Source organism: Pipistrellus hanaki (assembly GCF_964339955.1).
Source record: "Pipistrellus hanaki genome assembly, chromosome: 3".
Taxonomy (NCBI): Eukaryota; Metazoa; Chordata; class Mammalia; order Chiroptera; family Vespertilionidae; genus Pipistrellus; species Pipistrellus hanaki.
This window is the reverse complement of record NC_140505.1, coordinates 167683324-167709015: the sequence shown is the minus strand read 5'-3', so window position 1 is coordinate 167709015 and position 25692 is coordinate 167683324. Positions and strand designations below refer to the sequence as shown.

The window sequence follows — 25692 nt, the reverse complement described above, 5'->3', positions numbered from 1 at the left end:
TCTAGTGACAGAATTCTGACCATTGTACATGGGTGTTCACTTTGCTTTGGAGGAAAATGGGTAGATCTGTAATTACATACCGACACACCAACTGTGACCAATGGTTTGGCCAGATGGTCAGCAGTTTGGAACGAAATGATTGGGAAATTAGTGATAAGGCAGTTGAGAAAGAGGTACATGGACAGAATTCTCTGAATGGGCAAAAATTGTGAAGGCTTATGTACTATATGAATGTTCCCAAAGGATAGCTACAACAGAAATTTTAATATACATAGTACATAAAATGATGATCTCTGTGGATAACAGTCTTTTCTCAGCCACCTCTTGTATCACCCAATGGGCTCATGAACAACATAACCACAAGAGTAGGAACAAAATGGTCACTTCTGAATGTCAAATGTGCCAATAGCACAAACCAATACTGAGTCTCAAATATGTCACCTGGGTGATCACCCAGGTACCTGGTGGACTACTTTCACAATGGAAGAGATGTATTGTTCTTACTGGAAGAGATGCCTGCTCTGGATATGGATTTGCTTTTCCTGAGTGCAATGTTTCTGCCAAAACTACCATGCTTGCATTTACCCAATGCCTTATCCACCACGAAGGCACTATATATAAAACATTGTTTCTGATCAAGGACCAAACTTCATAGCAAGATAGGTGTGGCAAAGGACCCAGGATCATGGAATTAATTCATCTTAGCCATGCTCCCCATCATCCTGAAGCAGCTAGCTTAACAGAATGGCATAATGGCCTTTTAAAGACTCATTTGCAGTGCTCATTAGGTGACAATATCTAGCAGGGCTGAAACAAGGTTCTCCAAAAAGGTGACACATACTTGGAATCAGCATGCAATAAATGGTGCTGTCTCTCCAGGAACCAGATTCACAAGTGTAAGAATCACGGTATGGGAATGTGAGGATCACCACTCACTATTGCGCCTAGGAACCCAGTACCAAAATTTCTGTTTCATCTTCCTGCGAGCTTATTTTCTGGCCTGAAGGTCATTGTATAAAGTAAGGAACTGTTCTACTAGGAGATACACCAGTGATTTTATCAGACTGGAAATAAGACTGCCATCGAGCCATTTTGTGCTCTCAATCAACAGGAAGAGAACTACTGTACTGGCTGGGCTAATCTAAGGGGAAAACCACTCCCTTAGACCCATACTAGCAACAATCTTTTGTATTCTTTTTCTATAAATCATCTTCCATGGGGAATCTGTATATAATACATATGACCATGCCCTTAAAGAAAGCCTTTTTTATTTTTATTAGTGTTATGTTTGTCTAAACTTCAAAGGAAATGTTTAGGTAGCAAGGTGGAGCAAATGATTGGAAATTCTGAGGCCCAAACATGGTTTAGGGTTAAACTAAATAGACTGACATCAGTCTTTTACTTTTAAAAAAGGTCTTTTCATTTCAAACACAGTGAGAAATGGCTTTCCTAACTTCATAGGGAACCATAACTGCATTAAAACCTCATGATCATTTTGCTTTCTTCTTTATCCCTATGGTAGAACTTGTTTATTTTCTAAGCTTTCAACTATTGTATTAAATATAATAATTCTTAGTACTGTTTATTATACATATATGTAAACTATGTTTTTTACTCTTTATTTTCATTATATGAATCTTTTTCCTAACAAATCTTATTACTATCCTTTAACAATGAAGTAAGGATTCATGATGAAATAATATCTGTACAAAGAATCCATCCTTAATGTGTGAAGTACAATTGAATATCCTTGGCATCTAAAAGATTGTAGGTTCAAACAGAAAACTATACTCACTGTGATACATATGTGTGGTACTAAATACAATGAAGAAAAACAATGATTTCCTGTGATGAGTTGTCAGTCCTTAAAAATGCATCAATATACATAATAAATTATTCACTTGCAAGATACTAAAATAGAATATGTATGTGAGATACTAATGGCTTCATAATACTGAGGAATTTCTTATACCATTTTGTAAAATTAGATTGCATGCTTAAAAAGAAGATAATTTGGCAATCTTTCTTGTATTTTTTATAAATATGCCCACATATGCATTTTTGTGATAAGGTTAGGTAAAAGTTTTTCTAAGTATGTGGTATTGTCAATCATCGAATGAGATACAAGATGCCTTAATGAGCCATCAATTAGGAGTCATTTATTGCCAGTGGCCCAGAGGGAAGTGTCTCTTTCCAAATCTCTGAGCCCCAAAATAGAGGAAGTGTCCCATATTTATACTTTTTGAACCTCTTTCATTGCAGATATTACAAAGAGCTCTGTGTGAGTTATTGTTACAGACAGTTGTAACCTTGAATACATAAAGAGTTTATACTTGGCATAAGAATAGAGGAGTTATCTATGACATTGGATGGTTAGCTTGCAAGGTCAGAGAGCTAAGTTGATGGTTTACTATTATTTGAACTAAAAACAAAGTCATTTTACAGAATAACAGACTGTCTTAACGTGACAGAGTTTATAATGACAGAGTTTACAGGTCTAGGGACTATCTAATAATAACAGAGAATTCAATCAGCAGTTTTTTACAAGATGGGGATTCTGATGCTTCAGGTAGACCTTACCCAATTCTACAATATACACACTAAGAAATGTAGTAGGAAGTAAAAATTGTTATAGCCTCCATCGCTTTGTTTTCTGCCAGAAGACACAAGTTGCCACCTTATTACTTTTCCTTCAGCCAGCATCTCAGCTGCCACAAAAATGACAGAAAGGCCTGTCTTAACATTTTGTTCCCCCAAATCAGAATGAATGAGTGCACTGAAGGATGCAGGATTCTAAAAACCTCAATAAGCATGAGAAAGTAAGTATTCTTCGGAGTTGTAAAACTCCAAATTGCCAAGATTTGAGCAAGGAAATGAATGACAAATAGCAAGAGAAAGGATGTCACAGTTTGCATGGCTCTTATGTGGACCTGGGTGCTGGGATCTTGAGTTCCTTTGCCACTGAGCTGCATCCTCTTGAGATGTTTCCACAGGGAAAAGATTAACAGCAGAAAAGCTGTCAGGGACATAGTAAAAGGTATGATGTTTGTAAGCATGATTACAGTCATATTTAAATAGTACATAATCTCCATCAAGTTGGTCTTCCAAGTGATGTTTCTTCCATAATCATTCATCTGCATTTTTATATCTATGCTTATCACTGTAAGATGACAAACCAAGATGAACAAACTCCCCCACGGTATCATGAGAACCACTCTTTCAGCTTTCCATTTTAGGTGAAGAAATAGAAGAGAGGAGAAATTGGCTATCTTGAGCAAATAAAATATGCTGAGGCTGGTGGCCAGCCAGAGGCTAAAATGGTTGCTTACTGCCCAGGTAATACCAATAATAGTTTTTAGTCTTAAACTATACAAAGCTGGATTAAACAGAAATTCATACCAATAGAATATTATTACCCAGAGCAAACCAAACCTAGAGACAGCCAGAGCAGTGAGAATTCCATCAGCACAGGAGATCTTGTGTTTCTTGACCCAGTCAATGAAGTTCATCAGCGCTATGAATCCATTGGCAACATTTCCTAGAACAAATTCTATCATTATTAGCAAGGAAAATAATTTTTGTAGTAAGCTTATCATGACTTGGGGGGAAAAGTCAAGTCTGGAAAAGAAAGTGCCCAAGGAAATATTACTGCTCATGATTCCTTTATATCCCAAAGTTCTACCTGCACCTGATTAGTAAATGTGCAGTGAAGTGCTTATTTCCTTTTAAACTCTGAGATCAATGACAAGCAGAAAATGACCAAGATATGCTAAGGTCTGGGTTTAAAGCTTGGTTCCCTGAAGACATTGTTCCAGTGATTTAAGTGAATTCCTGTTCTGAAAGAAAGGAACTTGCTATAGGTTGGAAGATTTCATAGCTGATGTTGAAATGAGAGCTGAATTCTCATTTGTTAGCATGCAAATAGAGGCAAATTCCCTTTCCACCATTTGGAAATGTTTTGCCTTTCTCACTTTTACATCATTTGAATTAATCAAGTTAAGATGTAAGCTAGTAAAATTTTAAAATCAAATACCTAGGCTATTTAGGCAATGTGTAGTGATGACCAGATTGGCTCATTATTGCTGATGATTTATCTTAACAAAAACATTGGATTCACACAGAAAGACTTAAAGGAATGTATCTATTGGATTTTCTAAGTGTTTCCTTCCAAAAACGTTCCAGTTTCCCTAGGACCATTAGGAAGGCTAATCCTAAAATTGGATGCAGATAACTAATATTCATAAATAGCTTCATTATGTACAAGCTTACAAATATACACACACCACCTATTCATTTCATTTGTCTCCTGAAAAAGTCTGATGAGCAGTAAGATACAAATCCTTGTCTTGTAATTTCCACAATGAAACATATATATTATGGAGGTCTTTTAGATTTAAATCTGTTTCTCTTTTATCAGGCTTTTTTTTTAGACCATTATTAATATTTGTCATGCATATATCTCATACTTAGTTCTTTTTTAAAGGTTTCTTTCTGCCAAAACCTGTTTGGCTCAGTGGATAGACCATCTGTCTGCAGTCTGAAGGGTCCCAGGTTCGATTCTAGTGAAGGGCATGAACTTTGGTTGCGGGCACATCCCTAGTAGGGTGTGTGCAGGAGGCAACTGATCAATGTTTCTCCCTTGTCCATGTTTCTAGCTCTCTATCCCTCTACTTTCCTCTCTGTAAAAAATCAATAAAATATATTTTTAAGAAATAAAATAAAGGTTTCTCTCATTAGTCTATTTAACATTAACACATTAAATATATATTCAAAATCTTTGGCAATCTTATAAATATTCCTGAAACTTCATTGTGATTTTGATTGTAAATGCATTGGGCACAAGGGCTTGGACAAATGGCTACCTTATGAAATTGATTCTATCTTCTCAAGAACATAGTATATATCTACATTTGTTCAGACCCTCCTTTATGTTCTTACATACCACTTAATAAGTGTTTCAGTAAAATATGACCTAATATTTCTGAGACACAAGAGGCCTTAATGAGCCATTAATTAGGAGTCATTTATTGATGGTGGCCAAGAGGGAGGTGTCTCTTTCCAAACCTCTGAGCGCCAAAATAGAGGAAGTATCTCATATTTATACTTTTTGAGCCTCTTTCTTTGCAGATATTACAAGGGGCTCTGTGTGAGTTATTGTTACAGACATTTTTAACCTTGAATACATAATGACTTTGTACTTGGCATAAGAATATGGGAATTATCTATGACATTGGATGGCTAGCTTACAAGGTCAGACAGTTAGTTGATCTTTTACTATTGTTTGAACTAAAAAAACACAGAAATGACATCATTTTACAGAATAACAGACTGTCTTAAAGTAACAGAGTTTATAATGATAGAGTTTACAAGACAAGGGACTATCCAACAATAGCAAAGAAATCAAACAGCAGTTTTATACAAGATGGGGATTCCGATGCTTCAGGTATACCTTACCCAATTCTATACACACTAAGAAATGTGGTAGGAGTACAAACCGTCATAGACTCCATCGCTTTGTTTTCTGCCAGAAGACACAAGGTGTCCCCTTACTTCTTTTCCTTCAGCCAGCATCTCAGCTGCCACAAAAATGACAGAAAGGCCTGTCTTAACATTTTGTTCCCCCAAATCAGAATGAATGAGTGCACTGAAGGATGCAGGATTCTAAAAACCTCAATAAGCATGAGAAAGGAAGTATTCTTCGGAGTTGTAAAACTCCAAATTGCCAAGATTTGAGCAAGGAAATGAATGACAAATAGCAAGAGAAAGGATGTCACAGTTTGCATGGCTCTTATGTGGACCTGGGTGCTGGGATCTTGAGTTCCTTTGCCACTGAGCTGCATCCTCTTGAGATGTTTCCACAGGGAAAAGATTAACAGCAGAAAAGCTGTCAGGGACATAGTAAAAGGTATGATGTTTGTAAGCATGATTACAGTCATATTTAAATAGTACATAATCTCCATCAAGTTGGTCTTCCAAGTGATGTTTCTTCCATAATCATTCATCTGCATTTTTATATCTATGCTTATCACTGTAAGATGACAAACCAAGATGAACAAACTCCCCCACAGTATCATGAGAACCACTCTTTCAGCTTTCCATTTTAGGTGAAGAAATAGAAGAGAGGATAAATTGGCTATCTTGAGCAAATAAAATATGCTGAGGCTGGTGGCCAGCCAGAGGCTAAAATGGTTGCTTACTGCCCAGGTAATACCAATAATAGTTTTTAGTCTTAAATTATACAAAGCTGGATTAAACAGAAATCCATACCAATAGAATATTATTACCCAGAGCAAACCAATCCTGGAGACCGCCAGAGCAGTGAGAATTCCATCAGTGCAGGAGATCTTGCGTCTCTTGACCCAGTCAATGAAGTTCACCAGCACTATGAATCCATTGGCAACATTTCCTAGAACAAATTCTGTCACTATTAGCAAGGAAACTAATTTTTGTAGTAAGCTTATCATGACTTGGGGGGAAAAGTCAAGTCTGGAGAAAGAGAGTGCCCAAGGAAATATTACTGCTCATGGTTCCTTTGTATCCCAAAGTTCCACCTGCACATGGTTAGTAAATGTGCAGTGAAGTGCTCATTTCCTTTTAAACTCTGAGATCAATGTCAAGCAGAAAATGATCACCAAGTTATGCTAAGGCCTGGGTTTAAAGCTTCCTTCCCTAAAGACATTGTTCCAGTGATTTAAATGAATTCCTGTTCTGACTGAAAGGAACTTGCTATAGACTGGAAGATTTCATAGCCAAGGTTGAAATGAGAGCTGAATGCTCATTTGTTAGCACGCAAATAGAGGCAAATTCACTTTCACCATTTGGCAATGTTTTGCCTTTCTCACCTTTACATCATTTGAATTATTCAAGTTAAGATGTAAGCTAGTAAAATTTTAAAATCAAATACCTAGACTATTCAGGCAATGCCTAGTGATGACCAGAATGGCTCATTATTGCTGACGATTTATCCTAACAAAAACATTGGATCCATACAGAAAGACTTAAAGGAATGTATCTACTGGTTTTCTAAGTGTTTCCTTTCAAAAATGTTCCAGTTTCCCTAGGTCCATTAGGAAGGCTAATCCTAAAATTGGATGCAGATAACTAATATTCATAAATAGCTTCATTATGTACAAGCTTATAAATATACACACACACCACCTATACATTTCATTTGTTCTCCTGAAAAAGTCTGATGAGCAGTAAGATACAAACCCTTCTCCTGTAATTTCCAAAATGAAACATATATATTATGGCGATGGATTAGATTTAAATCTGCTTCTCTTTCATCAGGCTTTATTTTTTAGACCATTATTAATATTTGTCATGCATATATCTCATACTTAGTTCTTTTATAAAGGTTTCTCTCTTTAATCTATTTAATATTAACTCATTAAATATGTTGTCAAAATCTTTGGCAATGTTATAAATATTCCTGAAACTTCATTTGATTTTGATTGTAAATGCATTGGGCACAAGGGCTTGGACACAATAGCTACCTTATGAAATGGATTCTCTCTACTCAAGAACATGGTATATATCTACATTTGTTCAGACCCTCCTTTATGTTCTTAAGTACAACTTAAGTGTTTCAGTAAAATATGACCTAATATTTCTGAGATTTATCTCTATACACCTTATAGTTCTTGTTGCCATGGGAACCTTTTCCTGGTAATGTTTCCTGAGTATTGGGAGAGCCCCATGCTCTGGGGATTTTTATTCTGCTCTGTGCTTGCTCTATGTGGTACGTCACTTAGCATCTGAGAACTTCAACTCTTCACCTGAGCAATGGTATTCTGCACATGTCAGGATCAGTAAGTTATGAAGTACACAGTTTACATGGCACCTAAAAGTATAACTTCCTCTTTTTAGTGGCTTCCTATTACATATGTCCACTTTTAATTTTGTTTCATAGCTTAAGTCTTTTATTAAAATTTCTCCTAAGTCACATAGAAGAGATGTTCAACATACATTTATTCAACAAATAAATTAATGAGCTACATTTGGAAAACAGGAAAATCAATTTCAATCACAAAGCCTGCTCTCTGAAGAGATCTATTTGTGAATGTAAGCCATGAGTAAAGACTTCTTCATTTCTAAAACATAGATTCTATTATATTAAAGGTGTAGCAGTATTGAACACAGGATATGTGGCCATAATTTTCTCTCCTATACTCCACCTCTTGAACTTAATTTACTGTAAATGTTTTAGTTACTCACCAGAAAAACAAAGTACCTGATAAAATGAAATACACCAAAACACCAATCTCCCAAAGAGCTTTTTGTGATTAAAAGACAATCATTACTCAAGATTTGGTAGTCTTATGCATTAAAATGAAAATCAATTGAAGCACATGTTTGAAAAGCATATTGGCAAATACAATTTATTTCTAAACGTAAATTAGATATTCCTATTAGTAAATATAATTAATAAATTCTTGAATGTGAAACTAATGATTGAAAAAGATGAATGGAAAGAAAGCATCTTCATGTTTTGGAGGAATTTTTACAAAAACATTTGTATACTGGGTCTTATTTTTGAGGTAATAAATTCTGTGTATGCAATTTTCAATAGTTTATAATTTACTCTTCATTTTCAATCAAAAATTTTACACATATACTTGTAATTAAGAATATTTTGTGTATAAAAGTATAAAGTTCTATTTTTAGTAATATTGTGTTATTCACATACCTACACATATATCTGATATTTTACAGGTTTCTTAATTTAAAATCTGAAAATGGTTAAAATTGACACAGTTGTAGGGGTCAGGCATCTGCATGTTGCTTACAAGTCCCAAGGGAGTCTGGGAGAGTAAACTCCTGGTGAATTAGTGAAAGCCATCTCCTCATAGGCAGAGGAATACCTTCTGTTTAAAAAACAAAACAGGAAGAGCACAGCATTAAACCAAGCTTAGAGCTCCTCTGTACCCAAGGCCCACAACTGCACAAGTAGTGCATTCAGAAAACGAGTGAATGTTCTGGATGTTTGGAGGACATGAGTACATCTGAGTGGCACAAGAGTGAGCTGTGTAGACACAAATATGTGTGCTTTCTCGGCTTCCCTAGACAAGTGGTTGGTAAACCAGAGCTCATGAGCCACATGGGGCTCTTTGGCCCCTTGAGTGTGGCTCTTCCACAATATACCACATGCAGATGTCCACATACAGTGTAATTGAAACTTCGTGGCCCATGCGCAGAAGTTGGTTTTTGGACTGGGAGAGTCTATTTTGAAGAAGTGGCATTAAAAGAAGTGGGGGTGTTGGTCGGGCGAGAGGAGCCACGGTTTGCCAACCACTGACCTACCAGTGGTCGGCAAACTGCGGCTCCTTGCCCCTTGAGTTTTTAGCAAAGGCCAGCTTAGGAATTCCCTAATTAAGTTAATAACAATGTACTTACCTATATAGTTTAAGTTTAAAAAATGTGACTCTCAAAAGAAATTTCAATCCTCATCCTGTTGATATTTGGCTCTGTTGACTAATGAGTTTGCCGACCACTTGTGTAGGGAAGCTGAGAAAGCACCACACACTGCCCTAGACCATCTCCTAATCTTTCGGTGAATACCCTGCCTGAGCCAGATCATCTGTCCATTTTGGACTTCAATACAACACCACATTGTGGAGCATGAGATCTCACTTTCCAAATGGCCACTGAGGGGCTAGATGAACAGAGATGTTAGTTCTGCTTTGGATAAAACCTGGCCAATGGGAAATAGGAGACATGAGAGGGCCAAAGGTATACATTCTCTCTCCTCTTTCTCCTCCATGGACTAATGCTGCATATGGTTCCGCCTTGTAACCTTCCCAAAAAAGTCTTGTGTGCCAATCACTGACCATCATTTTGTCTCTCAACACATGTAAAGTGGCAGCCATCTGAGTAATGTATCACAGCCTATCAGTCTTTGTCTTCTCTTGCTTCATTTTTACATGTGCTTCGTATTGATACTTCAAATGCCTTCCCAAATAAATGTTATCGCTTTAATCCCTGACTTTGATTCTGGCTTTTAGAGGCCCCAGGATAAGGTGTTCATTGAATTGTAGACTGTTTTTAGCTCACTTTAAGTGACTCTATAATCTATATATATAGGCCAAAACAGGTTTGGCTCAGTGGATAGAGCGCTGGCTTGCAGACTGAAAGGTCCCAGGTTCGATTCCGGTCAGGGGCATGTACCTTGGTTGTGGGCACATCCCCAGTAGGGGGTGTGCAAGAGGCAACTTATTGATGATTCTCTCTCATCAATGTTTCTAACTCTCTATCCCTCTCTCTTCCTCTCTGTAAAAAATCAATAAAATGTATTTTTTTAAATCTATATATATAAAAGGCTAATATCCTAAGTGTCCATCTGTGTAATGATGTCATATAGCCTCGCCCAGCTTCCTCTCCTTAGCAAATAACCTCCTTGGAGTTTCTTCAGCTCCAAAACACAACTTGCTGCATAGCCAGCTGGAAACCAAATGTTTGTGAAGAATTTTTTTGTTCCTCATCTCATTTGATCCTCACAAAAGTCCTGGAGTAGGTAGATAGAAGACTTGGTGGAATCCTATTTTCTTTTCATTTCCCAGAAAACTGAGATTTAGAAAGATTAGAAACTTGACCCAATTGAAAAGAAATAAGAAATGGTTGTCCTTGAAAATGACTTAAGTTTTTCTCACTGTGCAGAATGTAGTCAAACATTGTTGCAGTTAAATATTTTACCCTTTGTTCTCTCTGTGTGATCTACAATAATAATATGCTTCGTGTTGATATTTACCACTGTGTTGCTCACAATTACCTTGAAAGAGAACTTTGGATGCTTTCCTGGGCTGGAAAAAGTTTAACTAAATCAGAAAGCAGGTCTATTTAAGCAAGTTTGTTTTATATCTATAAAAGGCTAAGTTAACTTGCACATGAGTGATACATAAAATGTCTCAGTGGTAGCAATCACCTGCATGTGTTTCCATCTGTCATTATCTATCGTGAATTTGGTTGACACTTCTATTACAGAGAAAGGGCAAATAGTGACATTAAAAGATTTCTTCTAATTAATTTCCTTTCAATATGCACATTTTAGTAGGGCAGCTGAGGCAGTAAAGCAATTACTAACTCAATTTTAATAAGTTAGATAACATTTTTTAAATTTGCAATATTCAGCTTGAAAAATATAAGAAATTTATATATATACACAAATTTAGAAAAATCCTTTATATGCCTTTTTTAAACTATTGTGATAGGTGCTTTCTAATTTTTATGTTCCACTTGTCTCTATCCACTCATATGATATTGCTATATTCTAGTGATATTTCCCCCATACCATGATACAATAGTCAAAATTTTGCTCTGAGAAATGCTTCTCAGATGTACCTGTTACATGCACAAAGAAATTTATGCAATCTACAGGTTTTTTTGAAGTTTCATTTTAATTGTTTCTCAGCCTTAATATACTTATTTCATTCACCCATTTTTGACCAACTATTGTATCGATTGCCTGATAGGCCCGGGGAGTGACTAGTAAACAACATAGACATGATCATCACTTTTCTGAGGCTTATATTGTACTGAGGAAGATAAATTATATGCACAAAAAATCAGAAGTGGACATGATTTATTTTAACTTTTAGAAGATGTTAATATTTCATAACCCAAGAGTTAATGCAGTCATGTAGAATTCAAGGTGCTGAGCAAGATTGCACCTTACTTTCTTTTTTTTTTTAATTTATTTAATGACTAAGGTATCACATATTTGTCCTCATCCCCCCATTGTATCTTACTTTCTTGCTATAGAGCTTTCTATCAAGGAATATTCAAACACATTTTCTTTGATTTCATCATTTTTTAATTATGATAAAATAGATTCTTAAGATAGCCCCTACAATTTTTATATAGATTTAATAACTTCCATTTTAATGTAAGCAGAAAGAATCATTGAATTACATGTTACAATTTCCTTACTCTACATACAATAAGCTTTTTGTTTTATGGGGAAGATTTAAGTATTCTTATCTGAAGTTTAAAAGTAAATTTAAGAATGATAATGTAGAGAGAATCCAAGATGGCTGCACAAGTAAACACCTAGCTGCAGCCGCACACAATTTCAATAAAATACAACTAAAATATAAAATGGACATTACCCAGAACTACAGGAAAGTAGACTGACTGGAAATTCTACAACGAGAAGCAAGGAGAAAACCAGTAGGAAGAGTGGAGGAGCTGTAAAAGCCTAAGGTATGGAGACACGCGGCGTGCGTGAGGAGGACGGAGTCAAAGAGGAGGGGGAGGCTGAGTGCCTGGTTGGCATTCCCTAGCAGGAAGGAGATAAAAGCTCCGGCTGTGCTGAACCCCAGTTCCAGGCCAGGGAGCCGAGGCTGTGAGGTGGAATCCCAGGAGAGCGGTGAAAGGCAGAGCCCCCGGAGGAGCGCACATTGCGCGCAGAGGGACTGTTGACTCTGCTGCCAGATTGCCCTGGTGGGAAGGAGACAAAGGCTTCAGACTGTGCTGGGCCCCAGTTCCGACTGCTCTGAACCCCAGGTCTAGGCCAGACCCTCTTACCCAGGCTCAAACAGAGGGAGCTGGGCTGCAAGGTGGAACCCGGGGGAGAGGCAAAAGGAGGTCCCAGAGGCGCACACATTGCGCGCAGAGAAGGGATGGTTGGCTGTGCCTAAGGATTGCCCTGGCGGGAAGGAGACAAAAGCTCCAGACTGCTCTGAACGCCATCTCCAACCCCACTTCCGACTGAACTGAACCTCAGTTCAACGCTCATTGGGGGAGAGCCCAGACTGTTTGGTAGCAGGTGAAAATCGAGGGCACCATTCTCTCAGAGGTGCTTGCAGCGAGTACTGAAGGACCCCGGGGATTACTGAGACTCAGGAACCACATAGGGCGGGACTTACGGAAGCCAAGGCTTAGGCTCCACCCTGAAACCCCGCTTCATCAGGGAACCTGCAAAAATGCCGAGACAACGAAATAGATCACAAACCAAAGAAATGGAGGACAAAAAGCGACTGGATATAGAGTTCAAAACCACACTTATAAGGTTGTTCAAGAATCTCCTAGAAAAGGCCAATAAAATAAACAAGACCTATGAGGATATGAAAAGGTATCAACTAGAAATAATAAGGGATCAACAAGAAATAATAAAGAATCAACAAGAAACAAAGAATACATTCTCTGAAATAAAAAATATTATACAGCCGAAGCCGGTTTGGCTCAGTGGTAGAGCGTCGGTCTGTGGACTGAAAGGTCCCGGGTTCGATTCCGAGCGTCGGTCTGTGGACTGAAAGGTCCCGGGTTCGATTCCGGTCAAGGGCATGTACATTGGTTGTGGGCACATCCCCAGTGGGGGGTGTTCAGGAGGCAGCTGGTCAATGTTTCTCTCTCATTGACGTTTCTAGCTCTCTATCTCTCTCCCTTCCTCTCTAAAAAAATCAATAAAAATATATATATATTAAATATATATATATATATATATATATATATATATATATATATATATATATATTATACAGAGTCCTAAAAACAGAATGGAAGATCGCAAGAATCAAGTCAAAGATTTGGAACATAAAGAGCCAGAAGACACTCCTCCGCAGAAGCAAGAAGGTAAGAGAATCCAGAAAGTTGAAGATAATGTAAGAAACCTCTGGGACAACTTCAAGCGAACCAACATCAGAATTATGGGGGTCCCAGAAGATGAGAGAGAGCAAGATATCAAAAACATACTGAAAGAAATAGTGACAGAAAACTTCCCCCACCTGGTAAAAGAAATAGACTTACAAGTCCAGGAAGCGCACAGAACTCCAAACAAAAGGAATCCAAAGAAGACCACACCAAGACAAATCATAATTAAAATTCCAAGAGCAAAAGGCAAAGAGAGAATATTAAAAGCAGCAAGAGCAAAGCAGGTAGTTACCTATAAAGGAGCACCTATACGATTGTCAGCTGATTTCTCAACAGAAACCATGCAGGCCAGACAGGAATGGCAAGAAATATTCAAGGTGATGAATAGTAAGAACCTACAGCCAAAGATAATCTATCCAGCAAAGCTATCACTCATAATCTAAGGCCAGATAAAGAGCTTCACTAATAAAAAAAAAAAGCTAAAGGAGTTCATCACCACCAAACCAAAATTATATGAATTGCTGAAGGGAGTTCTTTCGGAAAAGAAAGTAAATAAAGATAAATATTATGAACAACAAATACGTAACTATCAACAAGTGAATCTAAAAACCAAGGAAATTAAAAAGAAAAAAAACTGATGAACAATATTGACTGTTGAATATAATGGAATCAGAGGTATGGAAGGGGAGTGAAATGACAATTCTTGGGGAAAGGGGGAGGAGAGATGTGGGAAGAGACTGAACATAAATTGTGCACCTGTGGATGAGGACAATGGGGGGTGGGGAAAGGGCAGAGGGTAGGGTGGGAACCTGGTGGAAAAGAGCAATGGAGGTGGGGGGGGGGAACATTTGTAATAATATAAACAATAATGATTTATTTCTTAAAAAAAAGAATGAAAATGTAGGAAATATTTGTAAATATAAATCCCAGAAATGGTATAGAAAAAACATGAAATATTTGACATCACACCTCAACTTCAACAATAATTTCCCATCAAAAACTAATGAATGAATTTCCTGACAACATGAAATTTGACAACTTTTCAATAATGGCTCAATCAAGATTCTTTCAACTTTATTGCAGCATTTGATTTTTTCTAAACTTTTCACCTATTTGTATCAAATAAAATATTCTGTAATATCCTTTATTGTATACATATATACATTGTCACTCTTGAATTATAAGTAAATTTATAATTTACTTTAAATATATCTGCCACTCTTAAATTCTTAGCATAAGTTCTGGTTGCTGCCTGTTAACCAGAAATTAAATATTTACTGTGGAATAAAATCTGTCCCAAATAAGCATAATCACTATATGATTTAGAATTAACTATCCTTACCATGAAAAAGATCAGAAGTTCTAACACTGAAATCTAAACACACTGGGGTGCAAATTACAATTAAAAATAACAATGATTTTTCACAGTTAAGTTGGCAGCTCTTAAAAATCCAAAATTATAGGTCACAAATTTTTCAATTGCAACATGATACCAGGGATTATGTATGTGAAATACACATGACCTTTTAATTCTGAGGAATTTCTCGCAGTATTGTGTATAATTGCAATGCTTTTCCGAAGAAAAAAAAATGATTCAAGGTACATTCTTTCCATTTTTTTCTCATAGTTTTCATACATCCACATATATATTTTTTTATCTGATAAACAGGCATATCTTTGAAAATTTTTCCATTATATACACTATGATAAAACCAGTAGGAAGTATAATATGTCATAGGCTCCATCACTTTATTTTTGCTGGAATACAAATGATTTAATTCTTAGTGTTGAAAGTTTCCATTCTTCCAGCCAGCACCTCACCTGCCATAAAGCTGAGACAAAGTCCTGACTTAGCTTCTTGTTTCCCCAAATCAGAATTAGTGAGTGGCCTGAAACATAAGCAAGTGCCCAAACCTGGAAACACAGGAAAACTGGTAAATCCTGAGGATTATAGAAACTCCAAACCGAGATTATTAGAGTCACAAAGTAAATAGCAAACAGCAAGAGAAAGGAGATCACAGTTTGCATGGCCCTTATATGGACCTTGGTGCTGAGATCTTCAGTTTCTTTGCCACTGAGCTGCATCCTCTTGAGATGCTTCCACAGGGAAAAGATTAACAGCAGAAAAGCTGTCAGGGACATAGAAAAGGGTATGAAGTTTACAAGCGTAAATACAGTCAAATTTGAAAGGTATACAATATCCCTCAAGTTGGTCATCCAGGTGATGTTTCCTTGATATCCATTCATCTGCATTTCTTCATCTATGATTAACACTGCAAGACGAAAAACCAAGAAGACCAAAGTCCCCCACAGTATCATGAGAACCACTCTTTTAGCTCTCCTTTTTAGGTGAAGAAAAAATAGGCTGGAGAAATTGGCTATCTTGAGCAAATAAAACATGCTGAGACTGGTGGCCAGCCAGAGGCTAAAATGGTTGCTTACTACCCAGGCAATAGCAACAATAGTTCTTACTCTTAAACTATACCAAGCTGGATTAAACAGAGTTGCATACCAATGGAATATTATTACCCAGAGCAAACCAATCCTGGAGACCGCCAGAGCAGTGAGAATTCCATCAGTGCAGGAGATCTTGTGTCTCTTGACCCAGTCAATGCAGTTCACCAGTGCTATGAAGCCATTAGCAACATTTCCTAGAACAAATTCTGCTATAACTAGTGTGGAAAGAACGCTCACGAATAAACTCATCATGTCAAGGAGGGGGAAAAAGCCAAGTCAAATATCACTGGTTGTGATTCACTTAATATTTTTACCTGAAATTCTATTTGCAGCTGATCCTAAATCTGCATAAAATACCTGCTTCTTTTCAATTCTATGACCAGTGCCAAACAGGAAAGCACCAGGGTATGCTGATGGGAGAGCTCAGTGCTTTCTTTATGAAAAACATTGTGTGTTCCAAACAGCTTATATGAACTCCTATTCAAATACCTTATGTCCTTGCTGTAGACTGGAATATCTCATAACTGAGGGTGTGAAAGCTGAATTCTCATTTGCTAGCATGCAAATATAGACATACTCTCTTTCATTGCTTTGCAATTGTCTTTCTTTAACCTCACTATAATTAATGTTCAACAACTCTGTCATTGGAAAAACTTAAAATCCTAATACAGTGAATAGATATTGAACGTTCAAGTGTTTAACAAAGCTTGGCCATAGATAGGATTATTATCATCACAGATATTTTAAAATTGTTAATTGAATTTATTGAGATGACATTGGTTAATACAACTATATAGGTTCTGGTGTACAATTCTATAATATACCATCTGTGTATGATATTGTGTGCTTTGTATTGTGTGTTCACCATCCCTAGTCAAAGCTCATTCCATTTATCCCCCTTTTGCATTTTCATTTTTAATATCAGATAAATGTAGATAGAATTCAAGTTTTTCCTAGTAAAGCATCAAGCTTTTCATGGTACCCAAGGAAAATAAAGACTCACTAAGACCTGACTGCTGATAACTAACATTTAAGTATACTCTTATTGTTTATTAACTCATAAGCATACAAAGCATATTTAAACACACACACACACACACACACACACACACACACACATACACACACTAAACAACAACAAAAGTAATGAATTAGATTTCCTTAAAAAAAATAACATTATCAAGAAAATCAAAACCTTTGCCTTGGAAAGATATATATAACTTAGGGTTACATAATGTAATTTCAACACTTCCAAGTCATCCCAGCCCTCAATGCTCTGGAGATGTCAAAACATTAGGGAGACCCACCAATAGCACTGTTTCTCTTACAGAGGAGTCTTTTCATGAACATTTTCATGACCAAGTTGGCTCTTTTTTCAATTTATGCACTGCTAATATATTATTTCTCATTTGTGGTAGCTGTGGTGTACAGATACTACAGGGTTCTCCATGATTACTGTTCCCATATGTTCATACCACATGTAATTTTAGTGTGGGCAAGACCTGTGGCATAGTCCTGGTCTTCAGAATATGGCAAGCATAAAGGGATTGTACATTTAAGTAAGATTTCAAATCAACTGATTTTGAGTTCATCAAAAGAGAGATTATCCTTCACATGCCTGATCCAATCAGGTAAAGCTTTTGAGAATGCTGGGCCTCCCTTGAGTGAGAGAGATTCTTACTAGCCTTGAAGAAGTAAAGAGCCACATTACAAAGCTCCTATGCAGAGCACTGCAAGAAAATGAACTCTGCCAACAATTTGTGTGAGCTTGAAAGTAGGCTCTTCTCTAGTCAAGCGTGCAGGTAAGAATCCTATCTAATAAAGAGGTAATATGCAAATCGACCATCACTGCAACACTCAAGATGGCCACAACCATGTGGACACATGATGGCTGTCACAAGATGGCCCACAGGGGAGGGCAGTTGTGGGAGATCAAACCAGCAGTGGAGGGCAGTTGGGGGGGGGGGGGGGAAATGAGCCTGTAGGGGAGAGCAGTCTAGGGTAACCAGGCCTTCAGAGAAGGGCAGTAGGGGGTGGGGGTAACCAGGCCTTCAGAGGAGGGCAGTTGGGGGTGGGGGGGACCAGGCTTTCAGAGAAAATCAATTGCATAGAAGGGTGGGGGGGAACAAGCCTGCAAGAGAGGCCAGTTGAGGGACACTGGGCCTATAGGGGAGGGCAGTTGGGGAACACTAGGCCTATAGGGGAGGGCAGTTGGGGGCAACTAACCCAACAGGAGAGTGCAGTTAGGGGCTACCAGGCTGGCAGTGGAGGTCAATTAGGGGCATATCAGGCTGGCAAAAGAGGGTAGTTCGGGGTGACCAGGCCAAGAAGGGAGGGCAGTGGGGGGAGGGGGGGACCAGGCCTGCAGGTGCGGGCAGCTGAGGGCAACTAGACTGTCAGGGGAGGGCAATTGGGGACAATCGGGCTGGCAAGGGAGGTAATTTTGGGTGACCAAGCCAGCAGAGGAGGGCATTTGGAGATGACCAGGCCTGCAGGGGAGAATAGTTCGCGGTGACTAGGCTGGCAAGGGAGGGAAGTTAGGGATGAACGGGTCAGCATGAGAGGGCAGTTAGGGGCAATCCGGCTGGCAGAGAGCTGTTAGGCAAAGATGAGGCTGGCAAGGGAGTGGTTAGGGGGTGATTAGGCTGGTAGGCAGAAGTGGTTAGGACAATCAGGCAGGCAGGCAGGTGAAGGGCTGGGAGCCAGCAGTCCTGATTGTGAGAGGGATGTCCAACTGCTCATTTAGGAATTTGGCCTACACAGGAAGTCGGACATCCCTTGAAGGGTCCCAGATTGGACAGGATGCACGCTGGCAGTGGAACACATTCCTCAACAAACCCCATTAACAATTTTTTTCACCAGGTCTCTAGTTCAGTATAATCGAAACCCCTGCAGCTTTGTAAGATCCTACTGAAGTAGAGAACACAGCTAAGTCTTGCACAGATTCCTGACCGCCCCCCCCAAAAAAAATCCCACCCAATTATTATATGTGTGTTTATGGGGTTTATATTTGTGGTAATCTGTTACAGAGCAATAGCAAATGAATACAGTGGCAATAATGGAGAATGTGATATTGCTCTATTTGGTAGAGAAAAATCTCCATCTGGTGAGAAATGCCCCAAAATTTGGTTTGCTAGTCATAAGTTTGTTGATCCATCTGTGTAAGAATATGCTTCTTCTGCAAAGGATTGCAGTGCTTCCTGATCTGCACTGGTGAATTTTTGCTATCTGTATTTCTTCTCTGCTGAAACTGAAGTGATACTATCAAAGCAGCCAGCTCTCCGTATGTCTATATTCCATAACAAAATCTTTCACCTCCTTTTGTGTATTAAAGCTTGCCTAACACTGAAATATAATAAAATAGATTCTATACTCTGTTATATGAAGTGTCAGTGACAGAAAGGGATGCTGTTTTCAGCCTTACAGGCCTCTATGGGTGAATCACAGTGCAGGTCCTTGGGACGTTGGAGCAGTCTTGCCATCCTGTGGAGCTAGAGACAACTCTTAGCCTGCTACTGGACCTTCATAGAGATAAAACACTTGGCCATGGGCCACCAAGTTACCATGGGACCTGCCCTGCTCTTTATGACTTGCGTTTTTTCTGAGCAATGGAGTCATGGAGTTGCACATACGCATCAGCAAATGAAAGTGGAATATTAAGGATCGTGCCCAAGCAGGCCCTGATGGCAGTAGGAAGTTACATGATGAAGTGGCCCAAATGCCCATGGTCCCCTCTCCTGCTACACTGCCCTTTCTTTTCCAGCCTGCACCGCTGGCCTCATGGACAGTTCCTACAATCAGTTGACACAGGAAGAAGAGCCTTGGCCCTGGTTTACAAATGATTCTGTGCAACATGTGGGTGTCATCCCTATGTGGACAGCTGTAGCATGGCAGTCCCTATCTGGGACATCTTCAAATGACAGCGGTGAAGGGAAATCCTCCTAGTGACAGAATTCTGACCATTGTACCTGGGTGTTCACTTTATTTTGGAGGAGAAATAGGTAGAGCGTTAATTACATACTGACACACCGACTGTGGCCAATGGTTTGGCCAGATGGTCAGCAGCTTGGAAGAAACATGATTGGGAAATTAGTGATAAGGCAGTTGAGAAAGAGGTACATAGATAGACTTCTCTGAATGGGCAAAAATTGTGAAGGCTTATGTACTATATGAATGTTCCCAAAGGATGGCGTCAACACAAATTTTAATAAACTTAGTAGATAAAATGGACTCTGTGGATAACAGTCTTTTCTCAGCCAGCTCTTATATCACCCAATGGGCTCATATACAACATAACCACAGCAGTAGAAACAGAGTGTTTACTGCTGAATGCCCAATGTGCCAATAGGAAATACCAATACTGAGTCTCCAATATGGCGCCATTCTCAGGGGTGATCACCCAGGTACCTGGTGGACTACTTTCACAATGGAAGAGATGTATTGTTCTTACTGGAAGAGATGCCTGCTCTAGATATGGATTTGCTTTCCCTGAATGCAATATTTCTGCCAAAACTACCATGCTTGCATTTACCCAATGCCTTATCCACCATCAAGGCACTGTATACAACATTGCTTCTGATCAAGGACCAAACTTCACAGCAAGATAAGTGTGGCAAAGGGCCCAGGATCATGGAATTTACTCATCTTAACCTGATCCCCATCATCCTGAAGCAGCTAGCTTAACAGAATGGCATAATGGCCTTTTAAAGACTCATTTGCAGTGCTCATTAGGTGGCAATATCTAGCAGGGCTGAAGCAAGGTTCTCCAAAAAGGTGACACATACTTGGAATCGGCATGCAATAAATGGTGCTGTCTCTCCAGGAACCAGGATTCACAAGTGTAAGAATCAGGGGATGGGAATGTGAGGGTCACCACTCACTATTGTGCCTAGTAACCCAGTACCAAAATTTCTGTTTCATCTTCCTGCGACCTTATTTTCTGGCCTGGAGGTCATTGTATAAAGTAAGGAACTGTTCTACCAGGAGATACAACAGTGATTTTATCAGACTGGAAATAAGACTGCCATCGAGCCATTTTGTACTCCATAGGCCTCTCAATCAACAGGAAGGAAGAGGTAATTGATCTTGGCTCCCAAGGGGAACCCCACTCCCTTAGGTAGCCTCTGTATTACCACACTCTTAGATTCAAACCAGAAAAAAATCTTTTTTACTCTTCTACAAATCATCTATGGGGAATCTGAATTAAATACGTATCACCAACCTCTTAAAGAAAGCCTTTTTTTTTTTTTTTTTTGATAGTGTTATTTTTGTCAAACTTTAAAAGAAATGTTTAAGTAGGAAGGTGGAGCAGATGTTTGGAAATTCAGAGGCCCAAACATGGTTTAGGGTTAAACTAAATAGACTGACATCAGTCTTTTACTTTTAAAAAAGGTCTTCTCAATTCAAACACAGTGAGAAATGGCTTTCCTAACTGCATAGGGAATCATAACTGCATTAAACCTCATGATCATTTTGCTTTCTCCTTTATCCCTATTTAGAACTTTTATTTTCTAAGCTTTCACCTATTGTATTAAATATAATAATCATTACTATTACTTATTATACATATATGTAAACTATGTTTGTTACTCATTAATTTCATTACATGCATTTTTTTCCTAACAATTCTTATTATTATCCCTTAATCATGAAGTAAGAATTCATGATGGAATAATATCTATACCAAGCATTCATCCTCAATGTGTGATGTAGAGCAGAATATCATGTGGTACTAAATACAATGAAGAAAAACAATGCTTTCTTGTGATGAGTTGTCAGTCCCTAAAAATGCATCAATATAGATAATAAATTATTCACTTGCAAGATACTAGAATAGAATATATATGTGAGATACTCATGGCTTCATAATCCTGAGGAATTTCTTACACCATTTTGTAAAATTAGACTGCATGCTTGAAAAAAGATAATATAGCCATCTAATTATCTTTCTTGTGTTTTTTATAAATATGCACACATATGCATTTTATATTTCAGAACAATATTTCAATGACTTGGAAAATATGAACAATTAAATTTTATTTTTATATTCTTTATTGATTAAGATAATCCATATGTGTCCTTATTTCCCCTCCCCAACCCCCACCTCCACCCTCACTCATGCCCTCACTCCCTATTATCTGGGTCCATTGGTTAGGTTAATATACATGCATACAAGTCCTTTGGTTGATTTTTAACCCCACCCTCCGCTACCTTTTCTCTGAGATTTGACCGTCAGATTGATGCTTCTAGGCCTTGGATCGATTTTTCTTCATCAATTTGTGTTGTTAATTATATTCCACAAATGAATGAGATCATGTGATGTGGAGAAAAATGAACCCTCATGTACGACTGTTGGGAATGCAGACTGGTGCAGCCATTGTGATGAACAGTATAGAGTGTCCTCAAAAAACTAAAAATGGCACTCCCATTTGACCCAGTGATCCCACTTCTAGGAATATATCCCAAGAAACTAGAAACACCAATCAGAAATGACATATGCACCCCTAGGCTCCTGGCAGTACAATTCACTTTAGCTAAGATTTGGAAACAGCCTAAGTGCCCATCAGCAGATGAGAGGATTAAAAAACTGTGGTACAGGTACACAATGGAATAGCACCCTGCTGTAAAAAGAAAGGAACTCCTACCTCTTGCAACAGCATGGATTGACCTGGAGAGCATTATGCTAAGCAAAATAAGTCAGTCAGAGAAACATAAGTATTACATATGCACTTTGGCGATAAACTTCAGTAAAACTTTTCCTAGATATACCTTACCCAATTCTATACACATTACGAAATGTAGTAGGAAATACAAAACGTCATAGACTCCATCGCTTTGTTTTCTGCCAGAAGACACAAGGTGCCCCCCCTTATTTCTTTTCCTTCAGCCAGCATCTCAGCTTCCACAAAAATGACAGAAAGGCCTGTCTTAACTTTGTGTTCCCCCAAATCAGAATCAATGAGTGGGCTGAAGGATGCAGGATTCCAAGAACCTCACATAGCATGAGAAGGGAATAATTCTGCATACCTGTAGACCTCCAAATTGCGAAGATTTGAGCAAGGAAATAAATGACAAATAACAAGAGAAAGGAGATCACAGTTTGCATGGCTCTTACATGGACCTCCGTGCTGGGATCTTGGGGTCCTTTGACACTGAGCTGCATCTTCTTCAGATGTTTCCACAGGGAAAAGATTAACAGCAGAACAGCTGTCAGGGACATAGTAAAGGGTATGATGTTTGTAAGTGTGAATACAGTCCTATTTGAAAGGAACATCATGTCCATCAAGTAGGTCTTCCAAGTGAAGTTTCTTCCATAATCATTCATCTGCATTTTTGCATCTAAGCTTAGCAGTATAAGATGACAAACCAAGATGAACAAATTCCCCCACAGTATCATGAGAACCACTCTTTCAGCTTTCCATTTTAGGTGAAGAAATAAAAGACAGGAGAAATTGGCTATCTTGAGCAAATAAAGTATGCTGAGACTGGTGGCCAGCCAGAGACAAAAATGATGGTTTACTATCCAGGAAATATAAATCATAAGACTTATGTCAGAACTGTAGAAAGGTAGATCAAACAGAGTTCCATACCAATTTAATACTATTGTCCAGAGCAAACCAATTCTGGAGACAGCCAGAGCAGTGAGAATTTGATCAGCACAGGACATCTTGCGTCTCTTGACCCAGTCAAGGCAGTTCACCAGCGCTATGAATCCATTGGCAACATTTCCTAGAACAAATTCTATCATCATTAGCATGGAAAATAATTTTTGTAGTAAGCTTATCATGTCTTGGGGGGGAAAGTCAAGTCTGGAAATGAAAGTGCCAAATGTAATATTACTGCTCATGATTCCTTTATATCCCAAAGTTCAACCTGCACCTAGTTAGTAAATATGCAGTGAAGTTCTCATTTCCTTTTAAACTCTGAGATCAATGTCAAGCAGAAAATCTCCAAGGTATGCTAAGGTCTGGGTTTAAAACTTGATTCACTGAAGACATTGTTCCAGTGATTTAAATGAATTCCTGTTCTGACAGAGAGGAACTTGCTATAGGCTGGAAGATTTCATAGCAGATGTTGAAATGTGAGCTGAATTCTCATTTGTTAACAGGCAAATAGAGGCAAATTTCCTTTCACCATTTGGCAATGTTTAGCCTTTCTCACCTTTACAACATTTGAATTAATCAGGTTAAGATGTAAGCTAGTCAAATTTTAAAATCAAATACATAGGATATTCAGACAATGTCTAAATTTATCATTGGATCTTCATCATATAGTCATGACCATAATGGGCTCATTATTGCTGATGATTTATCTTAACAAAAACATTGGATCCACACAGAAAGACTTAAAGGAATGTATCTATTGGATTTTGTAAGTGTTTTCTTTCAAAAACATTCCAGTTTCCCTAGGACCATTAGGAAGGCTAATCCTAAAATTGGATGCAGATAACTAATATTCATAAATTGCTTCATTTTTTACATGCTTATAAATATACACACACCACCTACACATTTCATTTGTTCTTCTGAAAAAGTCTGATGAACAGTAAGATACAAACAAATCCTTGTCCTGTAATTACCAAAACGAAACATATACAGTGAGTGTTGAGATTACAATGACCTCTGAATGCATAATAATATGGCCACTCAGTGTGTGTGTGTGTGTGTGTGTGTGTGTGTGTTTGTGTGTATGTGCGCTCGCGCACACGCGCATGCGCACCTGTGCATCCTATTTAATAAAATATTAATATGCAAATGGACCACACCACTGCTATACCTACAAGCCACACCCACCAGCCAAACAAAAGCAAGTATGCAAATTCACCCAACCAAGATGGCTGCAGCCACAGAGAGAGCAAGAGCCTTGGGTTGCCCTGACAATGGAGGAAGCCAAGGTTTCTGCCTGCCCTGGCCTGCCTTGGCCTCTGCTTCAGGCTACAAATTTTCAATTATAGAAGATAAATAAATGCCAACAAAAATGTCTGCAGCCACAGAGCCAGCAGGAGGCTTGTCACTGCTAAAAGCTACAAAGTTTCAATTATAGAAGATAAATAAATACCAGATACCAGGGCCACCACTTGGGTCACTGCGGGGCATGGCCAGCTGAAAACAACCACGAACCCTTTACTCAGGCTACCCCAAACCCCTCGCTCAAGCTGCCCCACCGCCATGATCCAGGACACTTTTCAGGGATGACCAGTCAGCCCCCACCTGTGCACCAGGCTTCTATCTTATCTAATCCTAACTAATAAAAGAATAATATGCAAATTGACCATCACTCCAACATACAAGATGGCTGCCCCCATGAGGTCAAAGATGTCTTTCCCCATGTGGACACAAGATGGCTGTCACAAAATGGCCAGCGGGGGAGGGCATTTCTGAGGGATCAGGTCTTCAAGGAAGGGAATTTGTGGGTGATCAGGCCAGCAGAGGAGGGCAGTTGGGAAGGACCAAGCCTTCAAGGGAGGGCAGTTTGGGATGATCAAGCCTGCAGGGGAAAGCAGTTAGGGGTGACTAGTTTGGCAGAGGAGGGAAGTTGGGGGCAACTGGGCCTTCAGGGAAGGGCAGCTTGGGGGGACCCAGGCCTGCAGGGGAGAGCAGTTGGGTGAAGGAGAGGACAGTTAGGGTGAACAGGCCTGCAGGGGAGGGC

At 38.7% G+C, this 25692-nt stretch overlaps 5 protein-coding genes across 5 annotated transcripts in view; all 5 read right to left on the bottom strand.

Annotated features, from left to right (window-relative positions):
- The window catches only part of LOC311619388 (taste receptor type 2 member 43-like), a 197990-nt gene that overhangs the window by 159408 nt on the left and 12890 nt on the right, over positions 1-25692 (bottom strand). The window lies entirely within an intron of this gene.
- On the bottom strand, positions 2682-3656 carry LOC311619376 (taste receptor type 2 member 20-like; the record flags this gene model as incomplete). Its single annotated transcript, XM_084877649.1, has 1 exon — positions 2682-3656. One exon carries the CDS (start codon positions 3654-3656, stop codon positions 2682-2684), a length of 975 nt encoding a protein of 324 aa, XP_084733775.1.
- On the bottom strand, positions 5547-6464 carry LOC311619377 (taste receptor type 2 member 20-like; the record flags this gene model as incomplete). Its single annotated transcript, XM_084877650.1, has 1 exon — positions 5547-6464. One exon carries the CDS (start codon positions 6462-6464, stop codon positions 5547-5549), a length of 918 nt encoding a protein of 305 aa, XP_084733776.1.
- LOC311618665 (taste receptor type 2 member 19-like) lies at positions 15337-16296 on the bottom strand (the record flags this gene model as incomplete). Its single annotated transcript, XM_084876215.1, has 1 exon — positions 15337-16296. One exon carries the CDS (start codon positions 16294-16296, stop codon positions 15337-15339), a length of 960 nt encoding a protein of 319 aa, XP_084732341.1.
- Positions 22913-23890, bottom strand: LOC311619374 (taste receptor type 2 member 20-like; the record flags this gene model as incomplete). The annotated part of the gene is made up of 1 exon (XM_084877647.1): positions 22913-23890. One exon carries the CDS (start codon positions 23888-23890, stop codon positions 22913-22915), a length of 978 nt encoding a protein of 325 aa, XP_084733773.1.